General features: G+C 29.9%; 1 protein-coding gene across 1 annotated transcript in view; it reads left to right on the top strand.

Moving 5' to 3' along the window:
- LOC144250990 (kelch-like protein 1) overlaps positions 1–26,284 on the top strand; it is a 381,896-nt gene that overhangs the window by 155,378 nt on the left and 200,234 nt on the right. Inside the window, exon 4 of the mRNA XM_077794135.1 lies at positions 1,694–1,890. Within this exon, the coding sequence (XP_077650261.1) occupies positions 1,694–1,890 (197 nt within the window). The remainder of the gene's footprint in view (positions 1–1,693; positions 1,891–26,284) is intronic.

Below are 26,284 nucleotides of genomic sequence, written 5' to 3'. Positions count from 1 at the left end.
CTAATCAATCAATCAATCAATAAAAACAGGGCTGGGGATGTGGCTCAGTGATTGAGTGTCCCTGAGTTCAATTCCTGGTACCAATACATAAACAAACCAACAAACAAACTCTATTGCTGTTCTAAAAATGAGGGCTAAATAAAATGTTAGATATTACAAAGAATTAGTGAATGGAAGCTATGAAAAAATTTACAGACAGGGAGGAGAGAATGAGGTGTTCCAATTTATATTCCTTAGGAAATATTCTCTAAGAGAAAATTAAGAATCATTTAGATAAAAATGGGCAATAATTTTCCAGTACTAATGATACCATATATCTTCATATTCAGCAATGCCAGTAATTTCTAAATAAGTTTAATGAAATAATTATACTCCTAAAAATATCTACCCATTACCATTGGTCTATAGTGTTCATTAATAGGGATCCAGAAAAATATTTTGATCTCTAAATAATGGTTTAATGAGGCAATTCACTGAAAATCTTTATTCATTTAGCAAAAAAAAAAGTAGTAATGACAGAAGGAAAAATAACGTATAGTATAAAAATGTTCACATAATTACAGGTTCTAGCTAATTAAAATGAAAACTACAACAGAGTAAATGAGGCTGCAGAGGTTAATATATATGTTCAAATACTAAGTATATTATTAAAATACAATTTGAGTATTATTAGCTCAATCTAGTGATTCCAGGTTTTGATTCAGGACTTTGGCTCTTTCTTGTATAATTTGCATCCATTTGGTTTTTATTATCACATTTAATAGCTGTTAGAGTGAAGGAGAGCATACACTATGAAGATCTATCCTGAATGTGTTGGTTTGTTGGTAACAAACATCCATTCTTTCTGCTCATGGTTCAGAATAAAAACTTATGTCCCGTATAAATCAAGGGAAATGTGGTCTGGTTCTGTTTTCAGAAAAATTAGTGAAGATATTTCTAATAAAGGGCTACCACTAGTCTATGGCACAAAATAGAATAAACCATTTCTGAGACTATGACTTAACCAAAACCCATTCAAATATAATTAGAAAATCTGAAAGTAAAACCATAAAGACATTGCATTACTAATTGCAATCTAACCCCATATAGGTAAGCCAGAATGTTTCAAGGGTGAGTCCTAAACATCTCAAAAATAGCCCCATTTTCTGAAAGTTAGAAAAAAAGAGAAAAAAAGTAAAGACAGAAGAGGTAATGTATTGCGGCTAATATAACTGACCAAAAGGAAAGAAATATTATAGACAATTAGAGTCATTGATACAGTGAATTAAATACCATATTAGAAATCTGAAGCATATGTATATATACAATTATGTACCTATCTTGATTATCCTCATATTCAGACACAAATGGATGCATATTTCAGGAATGTAGTGAACCTCTGATCCCCTAAATTTGAAGAAACATAGCTTGAACCATATTTCTCTTTGGTCTTATTTTATAACTAAAGGAAGAACCATAATTTTGCTCTGACATGGGTACAGATATTGTAGGTAAAACTGCATTTATATTTACTGGATAATTTTGAACATTGCATGAAGAAGTACAAAGTACTTAAAATAATTACTCGCCTTTTCTGAGTCATATTTATCTTGATTATCAATCTATCTCAGTCCTTCTAGTAGATTTGCTAATGTTTTGAGAAATAGAGCAATGCCTGTTAAACTCAAGAGTTTCATAATTGTCTTATGTTTAGGTTGCTTGGAATTGAAAGAAGACACCATTGAAAACCTTCTTGCTGCAGCATGCCTTCTTCAGCTTCCTCAAGTAGTGGAAGTGTGCTGCCACTTCCTCATGAAGCTTCTGCACCCATCTAACTGTTTAGGAATCCGAGCATTCGCAGATGCTCAAGGGTGTATCGAATTAATGAAAGTGGCCCACAGCTACACCATGGTAAGGATGTTAATATCTTAATAATAGATACACTGTATGAACAAGGGTGAAAATAATTACTGTGGCAACATTGAACAACTTTTAAGTTTAAATGAGTTTTGTATGCTTAGCACTTTTTCATTATTTGTTACATGGGATATATTACCATAGTCATATCTCATAATCTCAACATAAAGATAAACTATGTGATATACTTTATAATTGATTTTATGGATTTATTTATACTTTACAGGCAATGTAAGTATTAATACTTACTATTTGGGATTTGAAAGTTGTATAAACCGATTTTTCTTAATTGCCACATTATATGTATCTTTTTACACCCAATTCCATAGTTGATGACTTTTTTTGGTGGTGGTGGGGTACCAGGGATTGAATTCAGGGGCACTCAACCATTGGGCCACATCCCCAGTCCTATTTTGTATTTTTTTAGGGACAGGGTCTCATTGAGTTGCTTAGCACCTTATCTTTGCTGAGGCTGGCTTTGAACTCTTTTTTAAAAATATTTATTTCTTAGTTATAGGTGGACACATTTTATATTTATGTGGTGCTGAGGATTGAACCCAGTGCCTCATGCATGAGCCCTTTTCCTCTGAGCCATTATCCCAGCCCCTGGCTTTGAACTCTTGATCGTCCTGCCTTAGCCTCCCAAACCACTGGGATTCCAGGCATGTGCCACTGTGCCTGGCTATAGCTGCTGATTTTTTTTTTTAATGTTTTCTTCTGTATTATCTTTCAACCATTCCATGATAGCACATTATGTTTGCTACAGCTTTGCCTACATGATATGTGGAGAAAAATTTAAAGCTACACTGTATATTATATAGTGAATATTGAATTCCAGAAATCTTGGGAACTTCTGTACTAAATATTTAGTTTCATAAAATAATTTTTCTTTGTTTACAAATTTGATTTTCAACACTGTTTTTATAATTCAAAAGTTTTAGTGAATATCACTCAGTAGATGTTTGTAAAATAAATTAAGCCTATTTCATAATTTTTGTTTGATTTTCTTCACACACAAACATTTTTACCAGCATTATAGACATTCTAAAAGTAATTCAAATTGTATACTTTATATGTGTGAACATTATGGTATTTTTTTGATAATTCTCATTCTGATATCTTAGAGTAACCTGTTACAACAGTTTGATACCCATCTGATTTTATGTGTAGAAACAATTACTCTAAAAGCATCTAATAATTACTGTAAAAGCACTTAATGTTATTTTCTGACTTAGTGTAAACCTTATATAAATGCTAGCCAATTTTGAAAGTGTTATTTTTGCTAATATTATTAAATTTTGATCGTTATAAATTGAAAAAAAACAATTTGTAAAGTATTATATAACTTTTCAACTCAAGGGAATAATTTATTGGAGATAGATCTCATTAATCTTTAAGGTTTCTGTTTCTTTCACAACTCAGACTTTGATTTTCAAATCACTGGTGACATCTACATGAAAGTATTCTAAATAGAGTTTTAATATGATTTTCATTTTATTCTTTAATACTTTAAGCAGATTACATTGGATGAAAATAGAGAAATGAAAAGGAGATTCATGAATTGTATTTCTGTTGTCAAATCCTTTTTCAGTAGTATTCCATGACTGGGCACAGTACTACTTTTGAAATTATATGAACCATAAAAAATCAGTGTAAACAAATACTTCATCAACTAAAATATCAAAGTCCATCTGCTGTCATTTAATTAGGCTCATTTCATTACAATTAGAAGCTCCTGGCTTAGCTAAACTGAAGAACAATATGCTTCCATAACCAGAGGGATGATGGTCCCTTCTGGTCCAGTTTAAAATTATTAATTTAGTAATAAAACTGTTTTTCTTGCAGCTGCTTGGATTGTTCAATAATTTCTCACTCAAAAGCACCAGTATTTTTGGAGACTTTAAAAGATATATTCTATATGAAAATATATTTAAAGCAAATACAAACCATTCTAAGATGATGCACATTCCAAATATCTCTATCTTAATTTATTTTTGAAAATCTATATTGCTTATGTATTGTGTAATATCTGTTGAAATTTAAATGATTTCAAATTATTTTTGAGCCATGGTGTTCCACCATATTGCAGTAGCTCATGGTCACACTCTTTGAGAGAAAATTTACTATTTATTTTCCTAGATCTCTCTTTTCCCTTGATTCTTACACTTTAAAATTAGTATTTTGCATCTGATATTACAATTTCTCGTCACATATTTGCCTCTGATCCTTGTATAATCAGGCATATGTCTCATCCAATCTATTCAATCTGTGCTTTGAAACAGATCTATTGTGCTGTATTTTCTTTTTCCTTTTAACTGTTTTGATAGGAAATCACCCCATTTGTTCTACTATATATAAAATGGAATTAACTTCTTTACTGGCTCAAATTTTGTTTCATAAATAATATTTATCTGGCCTAATTTCAATTTTTGATAAACTCTTCAGCTGTGAACTCCATCTTCAAAGATCAGACATTAATTTGCTTTCTGTATTTCTTTCATAAGATTTGCTATCTTCCCTTTGCAAATTTCACTCATTTATTTGGTGACAGCTATTGATTTTGTGTTAATTATTCCAACATCTATCCAGGGAAGGTGACCTAGCTTGACATTGGTTCATTTGCAAAATACTGGAAAATTTTGATTGCAAGCCCAAGATTAGGCAGACGTGTGAAACTAATTCTAAAACACAATTTTAAACTTTGGCTGAATAAATATAAAGATAGTATCAAAATCATTGACTGAAACAGTTCTACTGTATTCTACTTATATTTTATTATGAGACCCTTATTTAATTCTGGATATCACATTTTAAAAGCATTAAAGAGTGACAAAAACAGATAAGAATAGCAAGAATGGAAAGTTTTTCATAGTCATGTCATAAGAAGACAAATTGAAAAAAAATGGTTGCCAGTAGCTAAATAAAATTAAGGCATGACAATTGATGCTTTATGTATTTAATAGAATGCATTTTTATTGGAAATAACAATATTTAAATGTTTCTCATTATGTTTAAAATTTGAGAAGTATAATCAGTTGTTTAAGTTAAGTATTATATGAAACTATAATTTCAGAATTGAACTTTTCTTTGGATAAAGATAGATGCAAAATCCTGAGTCTGTTTCAATCTTTTGATCTTTCCTTTCCTACTGGATAGTCTGTTCCCACCAATCTTCACTGCTATTCACTTCTAAGTTCATCTTTCTGCCTTTTGTAGGAGATGCCAAGAATTTCATTTCCTAGTAACTCATTCCCCAGTGGATTCTGGTTTATAGTTTGCTAATAAGAGGAAATCTTGGAAAAGAAATAGGTATTATTCTCCACTGGCAGGTAGATATGTAAATAATGGACAAGTGGAATAACTTCGAAGTGAGCCCTTCAGAAATCTATTGCCTTAACTGCTACAGTTGAAATGGTTGATAAGTGCCCCCTGGAGGGTCTTGAGTAGCAAGGTGCCTTTTCTCAGCGCTTTAGAGAACAATTCCCATTGTAGAGAAGGTTGAGATAGTGGAAACTTTCCTGAATAGCAATTCCCAAAGTCCTCCCAATGGCTATTCAAGCCTGCATTTCCCTATCTATAATCTTTCCTATTTGGAAACAATCTCTCCTATTTGGAAACAATCTCTTCAAAACTGCCCTGCTCCACATACACACAAAATAGCAGGTGCAAGCTCCTTATTCTCATGTACATAATCTTTCATGAATTGCTTCTAAAGTACTACCTGAGAAGTTTACTTAAAATTAAATGGAATTGATCTCACCTCACCTAAACCTGTGTTGTGTGCTTCTGTCACTTTTAGCAGCTTCAGATATTTCTTTACAGAATCCCTGGTATTAAGTTCTAAATAATCCTTCCATTTCCAGTTAAGTTTATCTACCAAAGAAATATCAAAACTCCATGACATTATGTCCATTATTTGAAATCTTAGCATCTATCCCTTTCTTTAGGATTATGCAATATCATTATGGACTTCCTTATATAATTAATTATATTTTTAATGTTTTTTGAATGATCTTCACAAATATATTGTGAATTCTTTTGTTGGAGTATTTTTCAAATTTTTATCCTGACAAAGTGTCTACTGTATTATAATAAGTTAAATAATTCTCCTTTTTCTCTTGGGTATTTGTTTGGAATTTTGACCTTAAACAGTCTTGTATCCAATAATTTAGCAAGTCTGCATGTGGTTTGCTACTGATATTCTTTCCAATCACTTTTCCTACTATGAATCTCTCTGTGTCATACAATTCCAGCCCTACTAAGTGTCTTACTTCTTTTTTTTCTACATCAAGTGTTATGGTTTGAATGTAGATGTCCCCCCAAAGCTCCTGTTAATGCAGGAAGGAAAATGCTTTCAGTCTGGTGGTATTAAAAAAATCCTGTACTTTGAAAGGTTGTCTTTCAGAACTTTGAGAGTTATGCCCAAGAAAAAGAATGAACTTATCAATGTGGTTTCTGTTAATGGAATATCTGAATGTCTCACAGTTTCTAGCTAGAAGCATGCTTTTCATCTTTAACAATAACTCTTCCAATAAACAATAAATTAGAGTTTTCTTTTAAGGAATAGATGGAGTTTAAATTTCCTTGCACATCTAAGTCACCAAAATAAAGTTCATAGCTATCTTAATTGACACTATTATGTGATATATTAGTATAAAAATTGATTTTGTTTTTGAGGTACTGAAGATTGAACCCATGAACTTACACATGCTAAACAAGTACTATACCACCGAGCTACATGTCCAGCCCCTTTTACTTTTTGAGACAGGGACTTGCTAAATTGTACTGGCTGGCTCTTATGACCTTCCTGCCTACACCATCTCAAATATATGGGATTGTAGGTGTGCTCTACCATGCCACCCCAAATTGATTTTTAATACCTTCCCCCCCTTTATTCATTACTTTATTTCAATTGGTTTTCAGTGTCTCACATTCACATGTGGTCATGGTAACAAGTTTAAGTTGTATGTAATTGCTGAAATTGAAAATTAGCAAAGTTCGACTTTCAGATTTCTTAATAGATTGATCAGAAATGTCAGGATAGATACAGAGACTAGTGCCAAGGAACACTGCTATTGAGATTTAGTGCTGAGGAATTTTATTTAATGATTTAATGATCACAAACACACACCCCAAAAAAAGCATGTGGAAACCTGGGTGGAAAAGAGTTTCCTCTTGTTTTTCTGTTCTTATTTTTCTTAATTTTTCTGTCCCTAAATTAGACTGACTACTTATTTTTCATGATTACTGGAATCAAATTAGGTATTTCTTCATCACCATCCATTCTGTCCTTTAGATTGCAGGAACTTGTTGAGTACTTGTGATAGGCAGTTTTCACCTGTGCTCTAAATTAGGATCACTGATAATACTACCTGCTAAGACTGAAGTTGACTTTAATAAAGGATTAAAGAAAATATTGACTTTTAATTATTTTTAGTGTTATCAATAATATATTCAGATTGCACTGAATAATTTGATAGAAATGTATTTCAGATGGTAATATTATAATAAATAACTATTCACCAGTGTAATTGCAATTTGACTACATAGAAAATTTCAGTTGCAATTAATAGAGGTTGGGTTTTTTTGTTTTGTTTTGTTGTTATTGGAGGGTGTACTGGAGATTGAACTGAAGAGCAGTTTGTCATTGAATTACATTCCTGAGGCCTTGTATTTTTAAACTTTATTTTTAGATAGGGTCTCCTTAATTTGCCCAGGATGTACTTGAACTTGAGATCTCTCTGCCTTAGTCTCCTGAATAGTTGGGGTTACAGTCCTACATCACCAGGTTTTGTTCAATTTTGAGAGTTCTCTAATATAACCACAGTTAAATATGCATTGTTAAGGATTTTAAATATTAATTCAACATAATCACAGAGTATCTAATAACACAGTTCATTTCTTCTATTTATATACTTTTAAACATGTTTCAATGTTGGGTTTTAAAGGTCCAAACTTGAGCATTTTATTAAGAAATGCACCCCTATGCTTCATTTTTGCTTATGATAATGAAGAAGTTAATGATGATGCTAATCTACTTAAAGGCATTACATTTATTTTGCATTTCCTTGATTTGCATTTTTAAGTTTTCATATTCCTCTGAGCTATTTCTAAAACACAGTATAATATACAGCTTTATAGTGTCACAATATACAACACATATACAACTTACTATCAAAAATGTATTATCTTTTCTTTATTGTCTAGCAGATTTAAGCTTTTGTAGATATATTGTATGTCTCATGTTGTAGCAATAATGTAACTAACACAAGTTAAAGAAAGGACACTCATGTTTAAAATAACTTATAAACACACATTTTATGTACTTTCATAATAACTTGAAAGTAGTATTTTATCAATCATTTTATCTGTAGAATTCTCTGTAGTAATTGACATTTTCTCATTATTAGAATAGTTCAAAAATCTTCCTAAAACACAAGAAGATGAAAAAAAGGCAGAAACTTTTGCCTACATTCTTTTCCATTAACAATCCCAGTTTTCAATAAATTATGTCGATAATTTGCTTTTCTTACAAATAAGAAAAGACATCTAATTTTATGTATATATGTCTCATTTTCCTATAGTAATTTTATATCATAAAATAGTATTGTACATTACGCATTTTCTGATGAATCACATTATTATGGAACTACTTCTTTTTATGTTTCCCTCTTAGATCTTTCTTTTAATGCTTTTTTTCTGTTAAGTACTATATTTATGCTTAAGATGTTTAACAGTAATTTTAAAGTGAAAAAAATGCAGAGGGATCGATTTTAGTTCAAAAGAAACATGATAAATCAATCTTTGCCTGAGGCCAAAACCAGTCTGCCCTTTGTACACATGTCAGGATAGAAATGGGCCATCTCTAAAAAGAATATTTTCAGAACTTATTATACTGACAGATAAAGCTGAAGGAACAATAACTTCTAATAAGATATCAGATGCTCCCTTCAGATCCCAATTTTTTTCTAAACATATTAAAGTTATACATGGAGCTATCTTTTCACAGTATATGTGGAAACAAACTGCCCTGAACTTGTTCATGGTTCTGTTCTTTGAGCTTAGTATATCACCTTTCTCATTCTAGGTATATAATAAAGGATGTTTGAAAGAATAGATTAATACTTTCACATTTTCATAATTAGAAATGTTATACATTTAATAACCCTAAATTAATGGAAAGCTTACAAATATTAATAATTTCAAGTAAAATATTTTATCCCTAACCCGGAACAGTTTGAAATATTCATTATCTAGTTTTAAATTTACTGATGCTTTTTTAATAGATGTAAGTATAAATAAATATAAACAAGATGTACCTATGTTCTTTAGACTTCACCAACGTTTTCAGCTATTTGAAAACTGTTAACAGGTAATGTAGTATTCTATAATGTGTACATATAATTTTGGGGCGGGGGGGTAATCAGGGATTGAATTATGGGGCATTCAACCACTGAGCCACATCCTCAGTGCTTTTTGTAGGGCTTAGAGACAGGGTCTCACTGAGTTGCTTAGCCTTTGCTGAGGCTGGCTTTGAACTCGTGATCCTCCTGCCTCAGCCTCCCTGGGATTATAGGTGTGCACTACCATGCTGGGCTAAGCTATTTTTTTAATAATATTGTTAGAAATTGTTAAAGACAATTTGTATTATGTTTGAATCTATAGTTAAAAGAACATAAAGACACTTCCAAACATAGAGATAGAATTCTGTTTCAGTACCAGTTTTATTGGAAAGGAGATTAAGCTAATGGCTGATTACATTATAAAGTGATTTCATTTTTACTTCTGCCATATGAATAAGAACAAATGAAATATAATTTAAAACCAGATTATTTTAGATAACATGAAATTCATAAAAAAATTCTTCAAATACATATACTATGGTTGAACTGGAAGAAAATTGATGAAATCAACATTTGCTATATGTATATACTTAATTTTTTATAGATACTTGAGTGATCAGGTTTTTTGTTTGTTTTTTGGTCTCATGACATTCCCTGATTAAGACATCTATGTATAAATTCACATATTTTAATATTTATGTATTGACATTGACTACATATATTAAGCAGAAAAAGAGTTGTGTTTTTAAGTAGTGAACTCTATAATAAATTTAGTTTACAATATTTTTACTTTATATTTTTAAATGGTATACAAACACAAACCATAAAAACTGTATATAATAATAAGATATTATGTGATTTTTTAAAAATTCATAATCATAACAGATCATATAATATACTTTTATTATTATCATCATTGCCTTATTAACTTCTACATTTTAAACTTTTATAATTTATACAAAGTAATAGAAACAAAAAAGTAGACAATAATAGTATATTACCTTAATTATTTAATTATTATTATATTACCTTAATTATTTAAGGTAATATACTATTAATGCTATTTCATGTATACTGACAGATGCCACTTACAGATGAATAATGTGCTTTTATCCTCTTTGAAAGAGACTGTATCAAATTCCATTTTATTACTTACTTAGCATGATAATAGGAGAATATTCCATTATATATTGAAGGCTTAAAAATTACAACTATTTCAAAGATTCTAAAGTTTGCTTTTTAAGTGACCAAAGATGTAGTGGTATTTGACCAACTTTCTTTAGTAGTTAATGAGCTATTTTAGTCAGCTTTTTTGCTACCATGACTGGAAGACCTGGCAATTTTACAGAAGGAAAAGCTTATTTGGGGGCTCCTGGTTTCAGAAGTCTCAGTTCACAGATGGTCTACTCCATCCCTCTGGGCTTGATGTGAAGCAGAATATCATGTGGTGAATGAAAGCAGTTCAGAACATGACCTTCAGGAAGCAGAGAGATCTCCTTTGAGTTATATAGACAAACTATGTAACCCAAAGGCACTCACTCCCTCAGGACCCACCTCCTCCAGCCACATTCTACCTGCCTACAGTTACTACTCATTTAATCTCTATTAGGGAATTCACTGATTACTGATTAGGTTAAGGCTTTCGTAACCTAATAATTTTACCTGTAAACCACCTTTCATTGTCTCACACATGAGCTTTTAGGGGACACCTTACATCTAAATCATAACAAGGACTTTAGTGGTTTTTCATAGTTTAGTTTTCAGTGTATTGAAATCATTTCTTGGCACAGAAAAGACCATTATTTTACTAGAGCATTTATAATCAGATGTAAAACATTTAATGAATCAATTTGAAATCCATCACAGTATATTGACACTCTGTTTTCCTTTTTAACTCACAAATTCTCTGAGAATTATTACCCTGTTTTATTTCAAGAAGGCAGAAATATGAGATATATAGTCAGGCTTTAAAAAAACAGGGCATGGTAATAAATTTAACCAAAACAAAACAACAAATTATCTGTAAAATACTCAGAGTAAATATACTTTTTGGCATCATATGCAATAAAGATATGAATAATGAAGTTTCACATTCCAAGCCAAAACTATTTTTAAATACCAACTCCAAACATTTGCTTTGGTTAAGAGGATAACACAGGCTGTCAACTTATCCAGCTGTGTTCCTGAATATATTACATTACAATATATTTACATTAGTAAAATTCATATATTAATTGACTGAAAAACAAAACTTAAGTGCATATAGTACTCAAGAGTAGTCCTTATATTTAGAGACGCCAATGTAATTTATCTCAGAGTTATATTTTATAAGATGCATAATATGCTGTGTTAGTTTTGTTTTAGCTCCAAGCTATGACTGATTTTATATAAATAGCATAATTTTCTTAATAATAAATATTGTGATATAAAATTTTATTAATAATACCTTAGAATGTATGATATTCATTAATGTTAATTTTTTAAATTTTTATTTGTTTTAATTAGTTATACATAATAGTAGAATGCATTTATTCATATATAATTTCTCATTTTTCTGAGTGAACATGTTGTAGAATCATATTGGTCATGCAGTCATATATATAAATAAAGTAATAATGTCTGTTTTATTCTACTATCTTTCCTATCCCTACGTTTCCTCTCCTTCCCTCCCTTCACTTCCCTCTACCTGATCTAAGATAACATTGTTCTTCTCTACTACCCCATGGCTTATTGTGAATTAGCATCCGTACATTAGGGAAAACATTCAGCTTTTGATTTTGGGGGATTGGCTTATTTCACTTAGCATGATAACTCTAATTCTATCCCTTTACTAGAAAATGTCATATTTGTACTCTTTTTTAAAGGTGAGTAATATTTCATTGAGTATATATACTACATTTTCTTTATCCATTAATCTATTGTAGGAACCTAGGTTGGTTCCATAGTTTAGCTATTGTAAATTGACCTTATGAGTCTACAAATATCTTGTTAAAATTTAAATTTGATGAAATGCAAATGCTTTTCAAGATAATGTTGATAAGGCCACTTTATCACCAAGTAATAAAAGCTTAACTTTCTTAATAGTAGAACACTGATAACAGTAGGTGCACAAGAGATGATTCTTGAAGTGTCATTTTTCCTACTTTAAAATACTTTGTTTTAAAGAATCATCATGATATAATTCATAGCCATAAATGTATCACTGGAAAATGTGAAGTGTAATGGTTTTAGGATATTCAGAGTTAAGAAAACATCATAATCAATTTTAGAACATTTTTTTTCTATTCAAAAAGAAGCTCTTCTTAACTTTCCATTTCCTCCCAAGCTCACCAATATTTACAACCAATAATCTACTTTCTATTCATATATTTCTTTGATTTACAGAAATTTCTCATAGAAATGGCATTTTACAATATATGGTCATTTGTTTGACTTATTTAATGTATTTTCAAGACTCATTCATTTTATGGCATGTATCAGTGCTTCATTTTTCACTGTTATTGCACCATACATATGTAACACCATTTTTTTATCCCCTCATCAGATGACAAATATTTGAGTTATTTATACTTTGGGTTTTTATGATTAATGCAGACATGAAAATTCATATACAAGTTTCATGTGGAGATATATTCTATTTTAGGGGGTATGTATCTTACTGATTATAGCCAGTGAGTGTGGAATGGCCACTCCTAGTGAGTGTGGGATGGCCTTTTATATTTTTTTGCATTTTCCTGGTACCTAATGAAATGTAGTCTCTTTTAATGTATTAATATATTCTTTGGAAAAAGTTTCTTTCAGATCTTTTGCCTATTTTTAAATAGAGTTATTTGAGACACTTAAAATTTGAAGAAATAAAACCAAGAATCAATAAGTGAGACAGCATCAAATTAAAATGCTTGTGCACAGTAAAGGAAATGATTGTGCACAGTAAACGAAATGACCTTAATGATGCTCTATAATCTCTTAAATTCTTTTAAAAGGACTTAAAATCAGCATACTACAGTAATGCAGCCACGTCAATGTTTATAGTAGGTCTATTCACAATAGCTGTACAACCTATAGAATAGGAGAATGTCTTTGCCAGCTACTCCTCCAACAGGGATTGATATCCTGGACTCAAAAATCTTAACACTAAAAACTAAGTAATCAAACAAATATATAGGCAAAACAACTAAACAGATATTTCTTAGAAGTAATACAAATGGCCAATAAATAAATAAATATATATGTATATATATATAGTACAATATATACATAATATATAAGTGAAATATATTTTAATATATATATATATATATATATATATATATATAATATAAAAAAATCCGTTATATTACAAATATAAACCATAACAATCCCTGGCAATCTGGGAAATGCAAAATCCAAACATTTGAGATTCTATCTTACTTCAGATAGAATGGCAATCATCAAGAATACAAATAATAATAAATGCTAGCAATGACATGGGGAAAAATCTGCATTCATACATTGTTGGTAATACTCTCAATTCGTGGAACCACTTTAGAGAGCAGTATTGAGATTCCTCAACAAACTAGGAATAGAATCATCATATGATCTAGCTATTCTACACCTTGAAATTGATCCAATGAACTAAAATCAGCATACTAGAGTGATATAGGTACATTAGTGTTTATAGCAGTGCAATTCACTATAACCCAAGTAACTACCATGAATGAACCCAGGTGACTTTCAACAGATATATATATATATATATATATATATATATATATATATATATATATATATATATATACATACATTAAGAAAATTTGCTATATATACATAGTGGAGTTTTACTCATCCAAAAGGAAGACTGAAATTATGGTATTTGTTGCTAAATGGATGGAACTGGAGAACATCATGCTAAATGAAATAAGCCAGACTCAGAAATCCAATGGTAAAATATTTTCTTTCATATGCAGAACCTAGAGTAAAGTAAGGGGAAAAAGTGAGGAGGTTGATCCCGTGAAACACAGAGAAGAACAATGAAGAACAGGAAGGAGATTGAGGGAGGAAGGATGGGAAAAAGGGGAAAATAAAGAATGAATTTGACCAAATTACATTATGTACATATATAAATATGTCACAGTGAATTCCACTAATAAACATCAGTTAAAAAAACATACATTGTTTTGGGGTCCTAAGCAGAATAAGATGCAATCTATTCTTGTATAATTTTATCAAAATATATTCAACTGTCATGTATAACTAAAAAGAACCAAAAAATAAATTTAAACAATTTAAAAAAGAAAAGAAACAATAAATAAATGGAAGACCAGTAGACTAGAGGTAGGGGGTATAAGGCCAGACAGGAAGGGAATAATAGAGGAAATACTGGGGACTGAAATAGAGCATATTATGTTAAAATGAAATCCACTATTATGTTAAAATGAAATCCACTATCCATTATGTTAAAATAAAATCCACTATATGTGTAACTATAATATACTAATGAAAACATTTATAAAGAAATCAGATTATTATTCAGTTGTAAAAATTCTTAAAATATTCTACATATAAGTCCATTATCAACTGTGAATTGCAAGTATTTTCTGCCACTCTGTGGTTTGTCATTTCACTTTATATTGATGTTCTTAAGGACAAATGTTTTTAAGTTTGATGACTTCCAACTTACCCTTTTTTGTTGTTGTTTGTTTCTTATACTTTTGGTATCATGTTTAAGAAAACATTGATCAAGGTCACAGTGATTTCCACATATATGATCATCCAGGGGACTTGTGATTTGGGTTCTTATATTTAGTTTTTTGATTTGTGTTGATTTAATTTTTATATATTCTGAGGTAAGGCTGTAACTGTTTTCTATTGCATGGAGTTCCCTCATCATATATTGAAAATATTATTTTTTTTCTGTTGAATTTTCTTGGCACTCTGGTCAAAAATTTATTGACTGTAAATGTGATAATTTGTCTAATGCCTGTACAACATTCTCAATTTATTCCAAATCAATTGTTAAGTAAGCTTTGTATTTGGCAATTGTGAATTCTTCAACGTTATTCCTTTTCAAGATAGTTTAGCTATTTTTGGTCCTTTGAATTTTTATGTAATATTTAAGAAAATTTCATCTTTTTTTGCAAATAAGATTTTTATAGTTATATTAAGCCTATCAATTTATGGAATATGTCCATCTTAATATTTAGTCTTCTCATCCATAGACATTAGATACTTCCTATTTATTTAGACTTTAATTTTTTTCAGGAGTGGTTTTAGTTTTCAGAGTACTTGTTTTATACTTCTTTTGTTAAATTTATTTTTTATACTATCATAAATTGAATTGTTATCTAAAATATATTAATTGCTACATCATTTATTTGGCACACTCTTCTTCTAGGATGCTTTGTCCAAATTTTCAATTAAAAAAATCTATTAAGTCGTATTTCAACATCTTTATCCTTCAGGAAGAATTCTCCTGGAATTCCAAGGAAATAGATATTTTTATTTTATAGAAGTTCAGGAGCTTTCCTTCAAATATTGTATTTTCATGTTTTGGAATATGTAATTTAAAATATTTTTACCAAATTCAACTCATAACACATAGAATATTATACAGTTTTTTAAAAAAAATTGAACTTGTTCTACATACTGACTTAAAATATAGTTCCCTAATTATTAATTGATTTATTCATATTATATATGAGTAATTTTACTGTTATTTGAAAGAGTAATTTTATGATTAGCCCTGATCCCTTATCAACAATTTAATGTGTTTTGTATTTGTTTATTTCCTTTAATGCAATTCTTTGGAAATGCTTCAGTATTCAAATTCACTTAATTTTAAAAGCAATGTAAATATACACTTTGGGACTACTACTTATTATAACTTTTGTAGGAAAAGTAGGAATTGTTTTTCACAATAAAAAGGACAAAACAGAAACAAAAGAAAGCAAGCTTATATCTTTTCAACCAGATAAAGCATACCAATTAGTCTCTTCACAGCAAAAGAGTGTGCTTAAGGTTTAAACATTGATATGATTTAAATACACAGGCACTTTTCTGGAGTTGTACATTTCTATATATGACCAGACATATATACAACATAAATACAAACATAACATGTACACATATACACATCTATACATCAAGATTTTTCCATGAAAATTATTCATTTTAATTTTACTTTTGTGACATAATACATTCAATAATATAAATTATTTCAAACATATACTTAATTTATATTTTTTCTTTCTAATATATTCAACAATTGATCACCTGTGGATAAAAGAAAGTATTGGCATAATCTCCAAAATTCTAAAGACCTAACAGGATAATGCTGTTTGGAAGTCACTGGTAACTTGTTCTATGCTTGACAAAAAGTCCTTTATGTATAGAAGTGCAATGTCCCTATGGATAGGAAAAATTATGGTTCTCATTTTACAGATGAGAAAACTGAGACTCAGTTAGCTTAAGTGTATTTTTCAAGTTCATCAGTTAATAAATTGTCAATCTTTAATTTGAATCCAGAGTACAAGGATTATCCATCAACTGCCTGATATTATAATTATAATTAGAATAGAATTATATAATTACCTTGGAACAAATATATTATCCAAATATGAAAGTAATTTTTCAAAAGTTATTTTACTAAAAAAACACCTTGAGTTAAGGAAACATTGTCCATAATGATGATTTGCAGTAGATATCAAATATGAACCTCATATGTAAAGTATGTTAGGAAATATAAAATGCTAGTTATTTAAGGTATTATTATATTTAAACCAACAACACCTACATTAACCTCCACTTTTAGGGGATTAGGAATCTATCCTTTTTCACTTGTCTTCTTAATCTCAGCCCTCTGCTATCATTATAAATTGTTTTCTATAAACCAGATGCAGTGGTACACACCTGTAATCCCAGAAGCTCAGGAGGCTGAGGCAGGATGATAGCAAGTTCAATTTTCCTCAACAAATTAGTGAGGTCCTAAGCAAGCTGGCAAGACTCTGCCTCAAATGAAAAATAAAAAGGGCTGGAGATAAGACTTAGTGGTTAAGTTCCCTTGGGTTCAATAACTGGTACCCCCCCAAAAAAAAAAATCTATTAAATATCTTCTTTCCTTGACTGTCAGCTCTGTCTTTGATCTGACTTAATCTAACCAATGTTCCTTTCTTTCTATGTCTATTTCTATCTACTTCAAAATACACTTATGGTTACTATATTGATTAACAGGAGAAAGGTATGAAGAGAGATAGCTCACCTTAGTAGATTGTAAATCCTTTTAATAATGACAGAAAGATCAAGTTTATCTAGGGATTATGCTTTTAAGGGGTTTGGGGGAAGTCAGAAGTTAAAGAATAGTGATTTATCCTCTGCCTGTCTACTTCTCACTCTTTCTCCCTCCCTGCATTCACAGTTCATCATATACTCTCTAACCAAGAACAGGCAATCCACAGAGTAAATCCAAATATTGATTCACAAAGCTTGTTTGATCTGGGTCTTATAAGGAATCATCATTTTAAAATATCCTACCTAGAGGACAAAAGACAGGCCAATGCAGAGCACAAAACAGAACATTTGGTGTTTACCAGTTTTAAACACATTCATAATGATAGAGTTTCTTTTGATATGGATAGAAAAAGAAGGAAGCCCTCAATTTTTTTCATAGGCATGAAGAGGGAGTAAGTTACAAAATGATGTTTAAGCTTTAGGTCACAGTAAGTCCACAGGTCTTCATGTCCTTGAAAAATGATTACCTGAGAGACTAAGGCAGCTTGACTAGGACATTAAGAAATAATCTCCCCAAATATTATGATTATGTTTCTATACCAAGATAGGATCACCTAATTTCAAATAGCACTAAATTACTTATTAAAGGTCAATTTTTACTAAGTAATATTGCTTCTGAGATATAAATGTAGCTGGAAATGTAAACAACTGGGTACACATTTATAAAAAGTTGAAACATGAGTTTAATGAAAAGTAAAATCCATGTTTCACACAAACATATATTGAGCCCATGCCAAAAAAAATTATGATCCTTATTTAAAGAATAAGAATACTAGAAGGATGTTAGTAGAAGTTTAAGGAGATTAAAGTCAGTGTAAAAAGAATGCTGAAATAAATTTGTAAAGTTAAGACAACCAGGCTATTTCACATATAAGGCAATTAAACTTTAAACATGAGGATCCTCTTTTCCATAAGGCAGAAATAGTTTATAACTATCAATCTCCTGCAAGTAATATAAGATTTCATAGAACTTAAACTCTAATCACTAGAAATGGTGAAGCACACTAAAGTATATTTCCTTAGTAAGTTAAATAAATCTCCAATGGTAACTGTCAGATAATGTCCATATATAACAAGAGGATGATATAACTATCCATGTATCCTATTTACAATTGTCACACAATATTTCTTAGCAACAACCAGAGCACCAAGTAATGTCAAAAAAAATTCTTCATATTATATTATTATAAAGAATATCATTATTATTATGAAATTATAGTAATAGATCTTCATATGCTAGATCCATTTCTGCTTTACACTTATTACCTGTTTTAATGCTAATAGTCCTATTGGGTAGTATTGTAATAGTTAAAAAGCTCTGAATCAATTTCCCTACAAACCTCAAAATAGTATTTTATGAAATCAATATATTTTTTTTAAATTGGATCTTTTTAGTTATACATGGCAATAGAATATACTATAACATTATTCATGGTTTGTAGGGAAATATCTTTAAATGTGTGACAGATCATCGTAGTTTAGAACTGTATATTGAGGAAGTAAAATACTATGTCAAAATGTTTAAGAGTAACATTAAGAAATTTCACCAGTTTTATCTGGAGGTCATTGTGTTCACTAAGGAATTATGGATTATCTTTATAAATCCTTTGATGTATATGAAATTTGTTTTAGTGTTTTGAAAAAATCTAGTTTCTGAAGCCAGGCAAAGGAGTGATAATTAATGTAACTTCAGAATTATGTTGTGCATTTACAACCATAATGGGTTTACTGAGATATATGTGTTATATAGCATGTATTTCACACAGTAGAATTTGCCATTCAACTTCTTTAGTATATGCAGAGTGGTATTCAAATACCATTGAAATCTAATTTTAATATTAACACTTCTTCAAAAGGAAATCCTGTAGACATTAGCAGTCTTTTCCATTTCTCCTTTAATTTCTACCCTCAGGATTGGGCAGTCATGTATTTGCCTACTTTGGACATTTCAAATAAGTTGAATAAAAAAACAACAACAGCAAAGCCCTGAAGCAAAAAAAAAAAAAAAATAAAAAAAGATTCATTAAATCATGTCATTGCACTCAAAGAGTGGTAGAACCAGAATCAAATTAGATAAAATTATTGTGAAATCTGTTATTTAGCTATTGCATATATTGACTATATTGACTGTATATAACCGTTCACCACATTCTTTCTCTCTCTTCTTTATATTTTAATTCCTCCACTATTGCAGAGCTATAAGTACATCTCCATTCCCAGCAAATCTTCTAAAACCACCTGGAAGAGTATTAAAATAATAATAATGATGACAAATCTTGTTCAAAATGAGCATATTAAATTAATATGTGTGTACAAAAGCATCTTAAGAGTGGAGTTTTCTGAGTGATCTATGATAGACCCTCTTAAATTGTGTGCTTTCTCTACAACTACAATTTCAAGACAAATACCCTATTACTGCCCTTTAAACCTAATCACCTCCTCTGTGTAACCCCAAGGTTCATGAACCCCAGCTCCAGCAAGCAAAAGAAATGCCATGGCAGAATTGACATCAGGACTTTAAAGATCCAATTGTACTTTTCCCATTTTAATCAGTCTTTGATACAAATGAACATTTTTTGAGAGTCTCTTTAACCTTAAATTGGAAGACAGACTTTTTATTTATTCTTCTTCATACCATTCACTGAGACTAACTCCTCATTCTGCCTTGAGTTCCCTACCCTTTAAAATTTCTCATTCTTTCTCACTTGAAGTTGCATTGTCTCCTATGTTCTCTCCCAATTATTGAAAATATTTATTTGTAGTACTTGAAATTCATTCTTAGTGCTTTGGAATATTTTATTTTAAATGTTTTGTTTATTCAGTTTTAAATGTTTTATTATGTAATATTTTAAATAAAGAAATATTGCATATATATGTATGTGTGTATATATATGTGTATATATATATATATATTCAAGTATGAAACTCAGTGTTTCATGAAAATACTACCAGCTTAAGACAGAACTTCTTAACTATAGTTATACTTGATCCTTCTTTAAGATTCTATCTTTATCAGTGGTAAAACTATCTTTTGAGGATAGAGAATATTTGTTGTTTGTAACACATTTGTTCTCTATAAATATTTATAATATATGTTTATATTCCTAAAATATGTTGCTTAGTTTTGCTTTTTTGTGCTTTGTAGAAATTTTTTAAAGCATAGTTCACAGTGGAGAATAAAAACAACAGTTTATTTTTACTTAAATTATGTGATTTCTTTCTTTTTATCCAAATGTGATTAAATTTCTTACCTAACAGCCTGTAGAATGTCTCATAAACTATCATAAGTATAAACTGTGAGCATATAGTCTCTTACAGTCAAGTTCCTACCTAGCTTTCTAGTCATATTTCCTTTTTTTTAAATATATATATATATATATATATATATATATATATATATATATATATATATATTTCTTTTTAGTTGAAGATCAAACCAAGTGCCTCTCATGTGCAAGGCACGTGCTGTTCTACTGAGCCACAACCTCAGCCCCCCCCCCGTCATACTTCCTTTTAATAACTGCTATTCCTCCATGTCTGATATTTTCTTGTCCCCGTCATTCCATGATATCTTCCCCTCTCTATGTCCTTTAAGATCATTCTTCTTTTACCAAGAATGTTTTATCCTAGCCCCATGTTCCCTCAAATTTTCAATAAAATCTTTAACCCTAAAATAAAACATTCTAAGTACTCCCTTACATATCCACTTTCCCCACTGAAACCTTCTTTTCCTACACTTTCATATAACTTTGACCTTATATGTGCTTCAGAATTTAATAATTTTATGTGTATTATCTATTCATAATTTCCATCTGACATTATTAGTATTTAAAAGGTAGATACTATTAACTTGAAAAAAAAAGTTATTTTGTTGGACTGATTAAATAAATTAATGAATTTTGGAGCCGATGCATGCATGAGGGAAACATGATAACAAAATGTCTCACGGTATTTAAAAAAGGTAAAAACTGGAAGAGGGTTAGCATTTGGAGCCTTATCTATACATTGTGTTTGACATGAGCGAGTTTTATGTCAATAGAGTAGAGAACTTTAAGAGAGATTCATTTCATGGACATGGAGCATTATAAAATAGTTTCAGGAATATTATAATCTTAGATCAATTAAATCAAGCAGTCCACATACAACAAAATTTAAGAAAATGCTCATTTGAAATACCTAAATCATTTTTTTGTAAGCCTTGGATCAGCTGGATAGAACCCCATTATTGTACTCACAATGGAGGATAAAATGATGTCTGCATTAATACATTTTTCACAGGAGACATGCCTTATAAATCATGGTGCAGACAACAGGAGTGATTTGACCTATTGTGTAACCTTATCTTATTGATTTCTTGTAAGGTGTTTATAATGTTTCTTTTCACTGAAGGATGAGGTTTTAGTTTATTACAAAGAAAATGCTATTGTAGTTGTAACACTGTGTTAGTCTTTACTGGCCAAATTTTCTTTGGAGAAGAAATATATGTCCCCTGTTATTTGCTCAGTAAAATCATTTACATTTTATCAAACAAAAGCCTCTTCATTTTATCTGCCAAGTTGGTGCTGAAACATCATCAGTTAATTATTATAAAAAAATAAATGTCATAGATATGTTAAAACAGGGTAGATGTTAGCATTTATGATTGCTTATGTGTTTGTATATTTAATGTTCCTGTTTATTTCATGTGTAACCTTTATGAGTGCATAAAAATGGCAATTAATGTTTGCAAGGTGTTTTGTGTCAGAGTTAATATGTTAAAAATATTTTGCTGACCTTTCTTCTCTTAAGAACATTTGTGAATTAAATTTCCAATGAATGAGTCTTTTTAATTTATTGTTACTATTTTTTCTTTGATAATTTTAAGTACAAAAAGGCATATTCATATACATGCCCATGATGTAAAGATCTCAAGGTTATCATGAATTTAGATAAATTCCAATGCTTTCTAAGTGTATGTCATAACACTGTTTTCATAACCATTTCATAGAACTCTTCCAAATGAATAAAAAGAACAAAAACAAAAGAAAATTTCATTTAGACATGTGTTAGATAATTATAACAATCTAATACTATAAAGTGTGAAGAACAAAAAGCTACCAAATCTAGTACAATTAGTTTAATTATAAAATGCAAGCACCAATGTGACATATATTCTCAGACCTGGGAAAGAGACTGTCTTAGGCTCTAGTAGACCTGGAAAAGCTTGAGGAACTTTTGAATTAAAACCTTACATTCTTATCTTTCCTTTAGGTCTCCTTTCCACCTATTTCTTATTCATTCTATCCTACTTTAGAGCACGGCATGTATTATTCTTCTTCATCCAAATTACAATAATGGAAGAAACAGAATTGGAAAAAAATTACACTCAACCTTAATTTTAATTTTTTAAATTTTTTTGCTAGAAATTGTATTCTAAACCTGATAATCAAAAGATCAGATTGTATTAAATATTGAACAGAAAAGTCAAACATCTGAGTAGATGATATGAGGAGATATGCTCCAAAGATTGGTCCAGATTGGGTGCTGCTCATACAGATAGGGAAGCTTGAAGTCTCAAGAACAGGTATCTTCATTTACTGTCAGACCTCCTTGTACAGCAGAACATTGATTCATCTGTTTGGAAAGAAAACTGATATCATTAACATACTGAGAAAGCATTTTCCTTTCAAATCTCTTCAGAATCTTTTCCATTCAGATGTCTGAGATGAACAACAATAACAATAACAAAACCCCAGAAATGGAATTCAAACCATATCAGGTCCAAATAAAAGGATCCAGTGAAGAAAACTTTACACCATAGTATCTAAACATAAATAAACAAAAATCAAACAAACACTATTTTATTTTTCTTCTTTCAAGTTATAAAAAACAAAATCTAAAATCTAAGGTAATATGAAATATCAAATTCCAAGCATGATTTTTGAGAATGTAAATTCTAGAAGTTATTGACTTTACTTATCAATTTCATAGACATGTATGGCCTACAATAGAACAATCACAATTTTAGGAATAGGTGCTCTCTAGTACAAGTATGAGTATATATTTATAGACAACAGAGTAGATTTTAGGAATTTTTTAATGTTCCTTATATTATGACTAAAAAATATTTGGGTTAACATTATGTGAAATGTGTTTTCACCTATTTTTTTCCACTCTATAAACATTATTTATGTATACATAGACTCATGTGGAGTAAGGCCTCTCTGCATCTAAAAATGTGCTGATTCTGCACAAGTTTTGCCATTAAAAAAGAGGCAGTTAAGGTTTTCTTGTGGGCTAAAAAAAAACGACAAATAAGCATCTAAATCACAATTGTATTCCACTTTCTTCCCCCCTCTTTGTCTCCCCCTTTTGCTCTGGAACTTCAAATAAATTATTCTCATTCTGTGTTTTTATTTTTAATGAAATAAACATTTATGTATGGATGCTTATATATATTCACATATGTTTATGAAAAAATAAATTAATTATATGCATGTATATATGAGGCAAATCATTAGAAGTTGTCACAATTTATTTTATTTTTTCCTATTTTTATTGTTGCATTATACTTATATGCTTTGGTGGGATTATTGTTACATATTAGAATTTGTTACAATTTAGATAAAATCAAATTTAGAAACTAGGATTTGCCTTATAAGAACAGATGCTTTAATTTAATAGTGTGTTATATCTAGTACACTAATATTTAAGATTATTTTAAAATACATTTTAAATGTGTAAGGAAAATACCATATCCTAAAAAAGTGATATTTTTATTATATAAAAACAAGAATAATATTTAACTCTGTACTATTTGATAAATTCTGAAAAAATACTGTTTAAAAGAAATTTATTTATTATTCTTCAGTCGTTATTTGCAAAGATAGGAAAAATGATATAAACCAATATATTCTATAACTTTGGAAACTGATGTCAAAAAGATTCAGCTATTACAATTTTTTACACTATCTGTGGTCATTTTTCAATAATACAAGTTATATAATTTGAAATATATATAAGTTTATAATTTAACTCTAATATATTTTCTTTTGTTAGTAAATGTACCACAATGAGTCTCCACAATAGGTACAACCACAAGACTAAGTATAATAAGATATACTTTATGTTTGTATAAATATGTCAAAATATAGTCTACTGTCATGTATATCTATATAGAACAGATAAAATTTTAAAATAAATAAAAATTTTAAAATAAAAGAATGAAAAATAACTTTGTTTTAAAAATAAAGAAATAAATCTTTCATATTTTAATGTAATTATTTTTTATATTTCTCCTTTAATTCTTCATACACCAAATCCAGGAAGTAAATAAACTATATAATTGTTATAATTCTGATTTACAGAGTTTACTGTTTAAAAGTTGAATTACAAAGTAGAAGGAAAGGATAACTACCCCACAAACAAATTTTTATATCATCCTTTCTTTTAACTCCCTATTTTTTCACCATTTTCAGGATTAAATTTCTACACTAATAAATGACACTTTAACCTTTAGCTTCTCATTACCCTGAATTTCCAAAATGTTCCTCAGTGTTGTTCATAGTCTTGTCTCTCTCTCCTGCTCACTTACTCAATTATTACTCACTCACAGTGTTATGGTATCTTCTGTTTTCTCAACAATTTATACTTTCTCCTGGTACACTGAGGGTCCCAGTGCTTCAAAAATTATTCACAAACTACATCCCAAACTGAAATCTCACTTCTGAGTTCAAGAGCTTGTCTCTCAATCCTTGTGTACAACAGTGACTAATACCTTACTCCCCTTTTATCTACAGTGCTTATTTTTCAAGAACCCCCAGTGAATGTCTGAAAACACCAATAGTTCTGAACCCTATCTATGCCATCTTTTCACTGCTTGTCCTGCAGCATTGTCACTTAGTACCAAAGTTAATCTGTCCTTCTGATACCTCTTATACATCACTACTCTTCAAAGTTGGGAATATTTTTAAGTGAAATAAGAATTATTTGAACATAAGCAATGTAATATCATGGCAGTCCACCTGATAATCAAGATGGTAACAAAATCACTAATTGGTGGGTAGTATATACAGTCTGGATATAGTGGAAATGATTTACATCCTGGAAGGAACAGAGACGGGCAGCCCAAGTTTTAATTATATGACTCAAAATGGTATGCAATTTTAAACTTAAGAATTGCCGATTTACTGATTTTTACTTGATATAAAAATATTAAAATATCAAAATATTAATGAAACTGCAGAAAGAAAACTGCTGATGAGGGAAGGTTTACTTATTTGGTTTGTTACAATTAAAGTAATTATATTTTCTAAAATATTCACTCCAACTTCTATTTTATTTATTTTTATTGGTTATTTTTAGTTATACATGACAGTAGAATCCATTTTGATATAATTATATAGGCATGGAATATATCTTATCCTAATTGGACCCTATTCTTGTGGATGTACAGTACACTATGTTGGGATTCACTGCGGTGTATTCACATATGTTTGTAGGAAAATTATGTCATATTCATTCCATGGTCTTTTCTTTTTCTATCTCCCTCCCTTCACTTCATTCCCCTTTATCTATTCTTATGAATTTTCATTCTCCACCCCCATTTTTGTGGGTTAGCTTCCTCCTATCAGTGAAAACATTCCACCTTTGGCTTTTTTTAATTTGTTTTAATTAGTTACACATGACAGTACAATGATATTGACATATCATACATTTGATTCAGATGGGATATTATTTCTCATTTTTCTGAGTGTACAGGTTGCAGAATTACATTGGTAATGCAGTCACGTATATACTCA

This window comes from Urocitellus parryii, chromosome Y (genome assembly GCF_045843805.1).
Source record: "Urocitellus parryii isolate mUroPar1 chromosome Y, mUroPar1.hap1, whole genome shotgun sequence".
NCBI classification, from domain to species: domain Eukaryota; kingdom Metazoa; phylum Chordata; class Mammalia; order Rodentia; family Sciuridae; genus Urocitellus; species Urocitellus parryii.
Note: the sequence above shows the minus strand (reverse complement) of the source record. Positions and strands in the feature narration are given on the sequence as shown.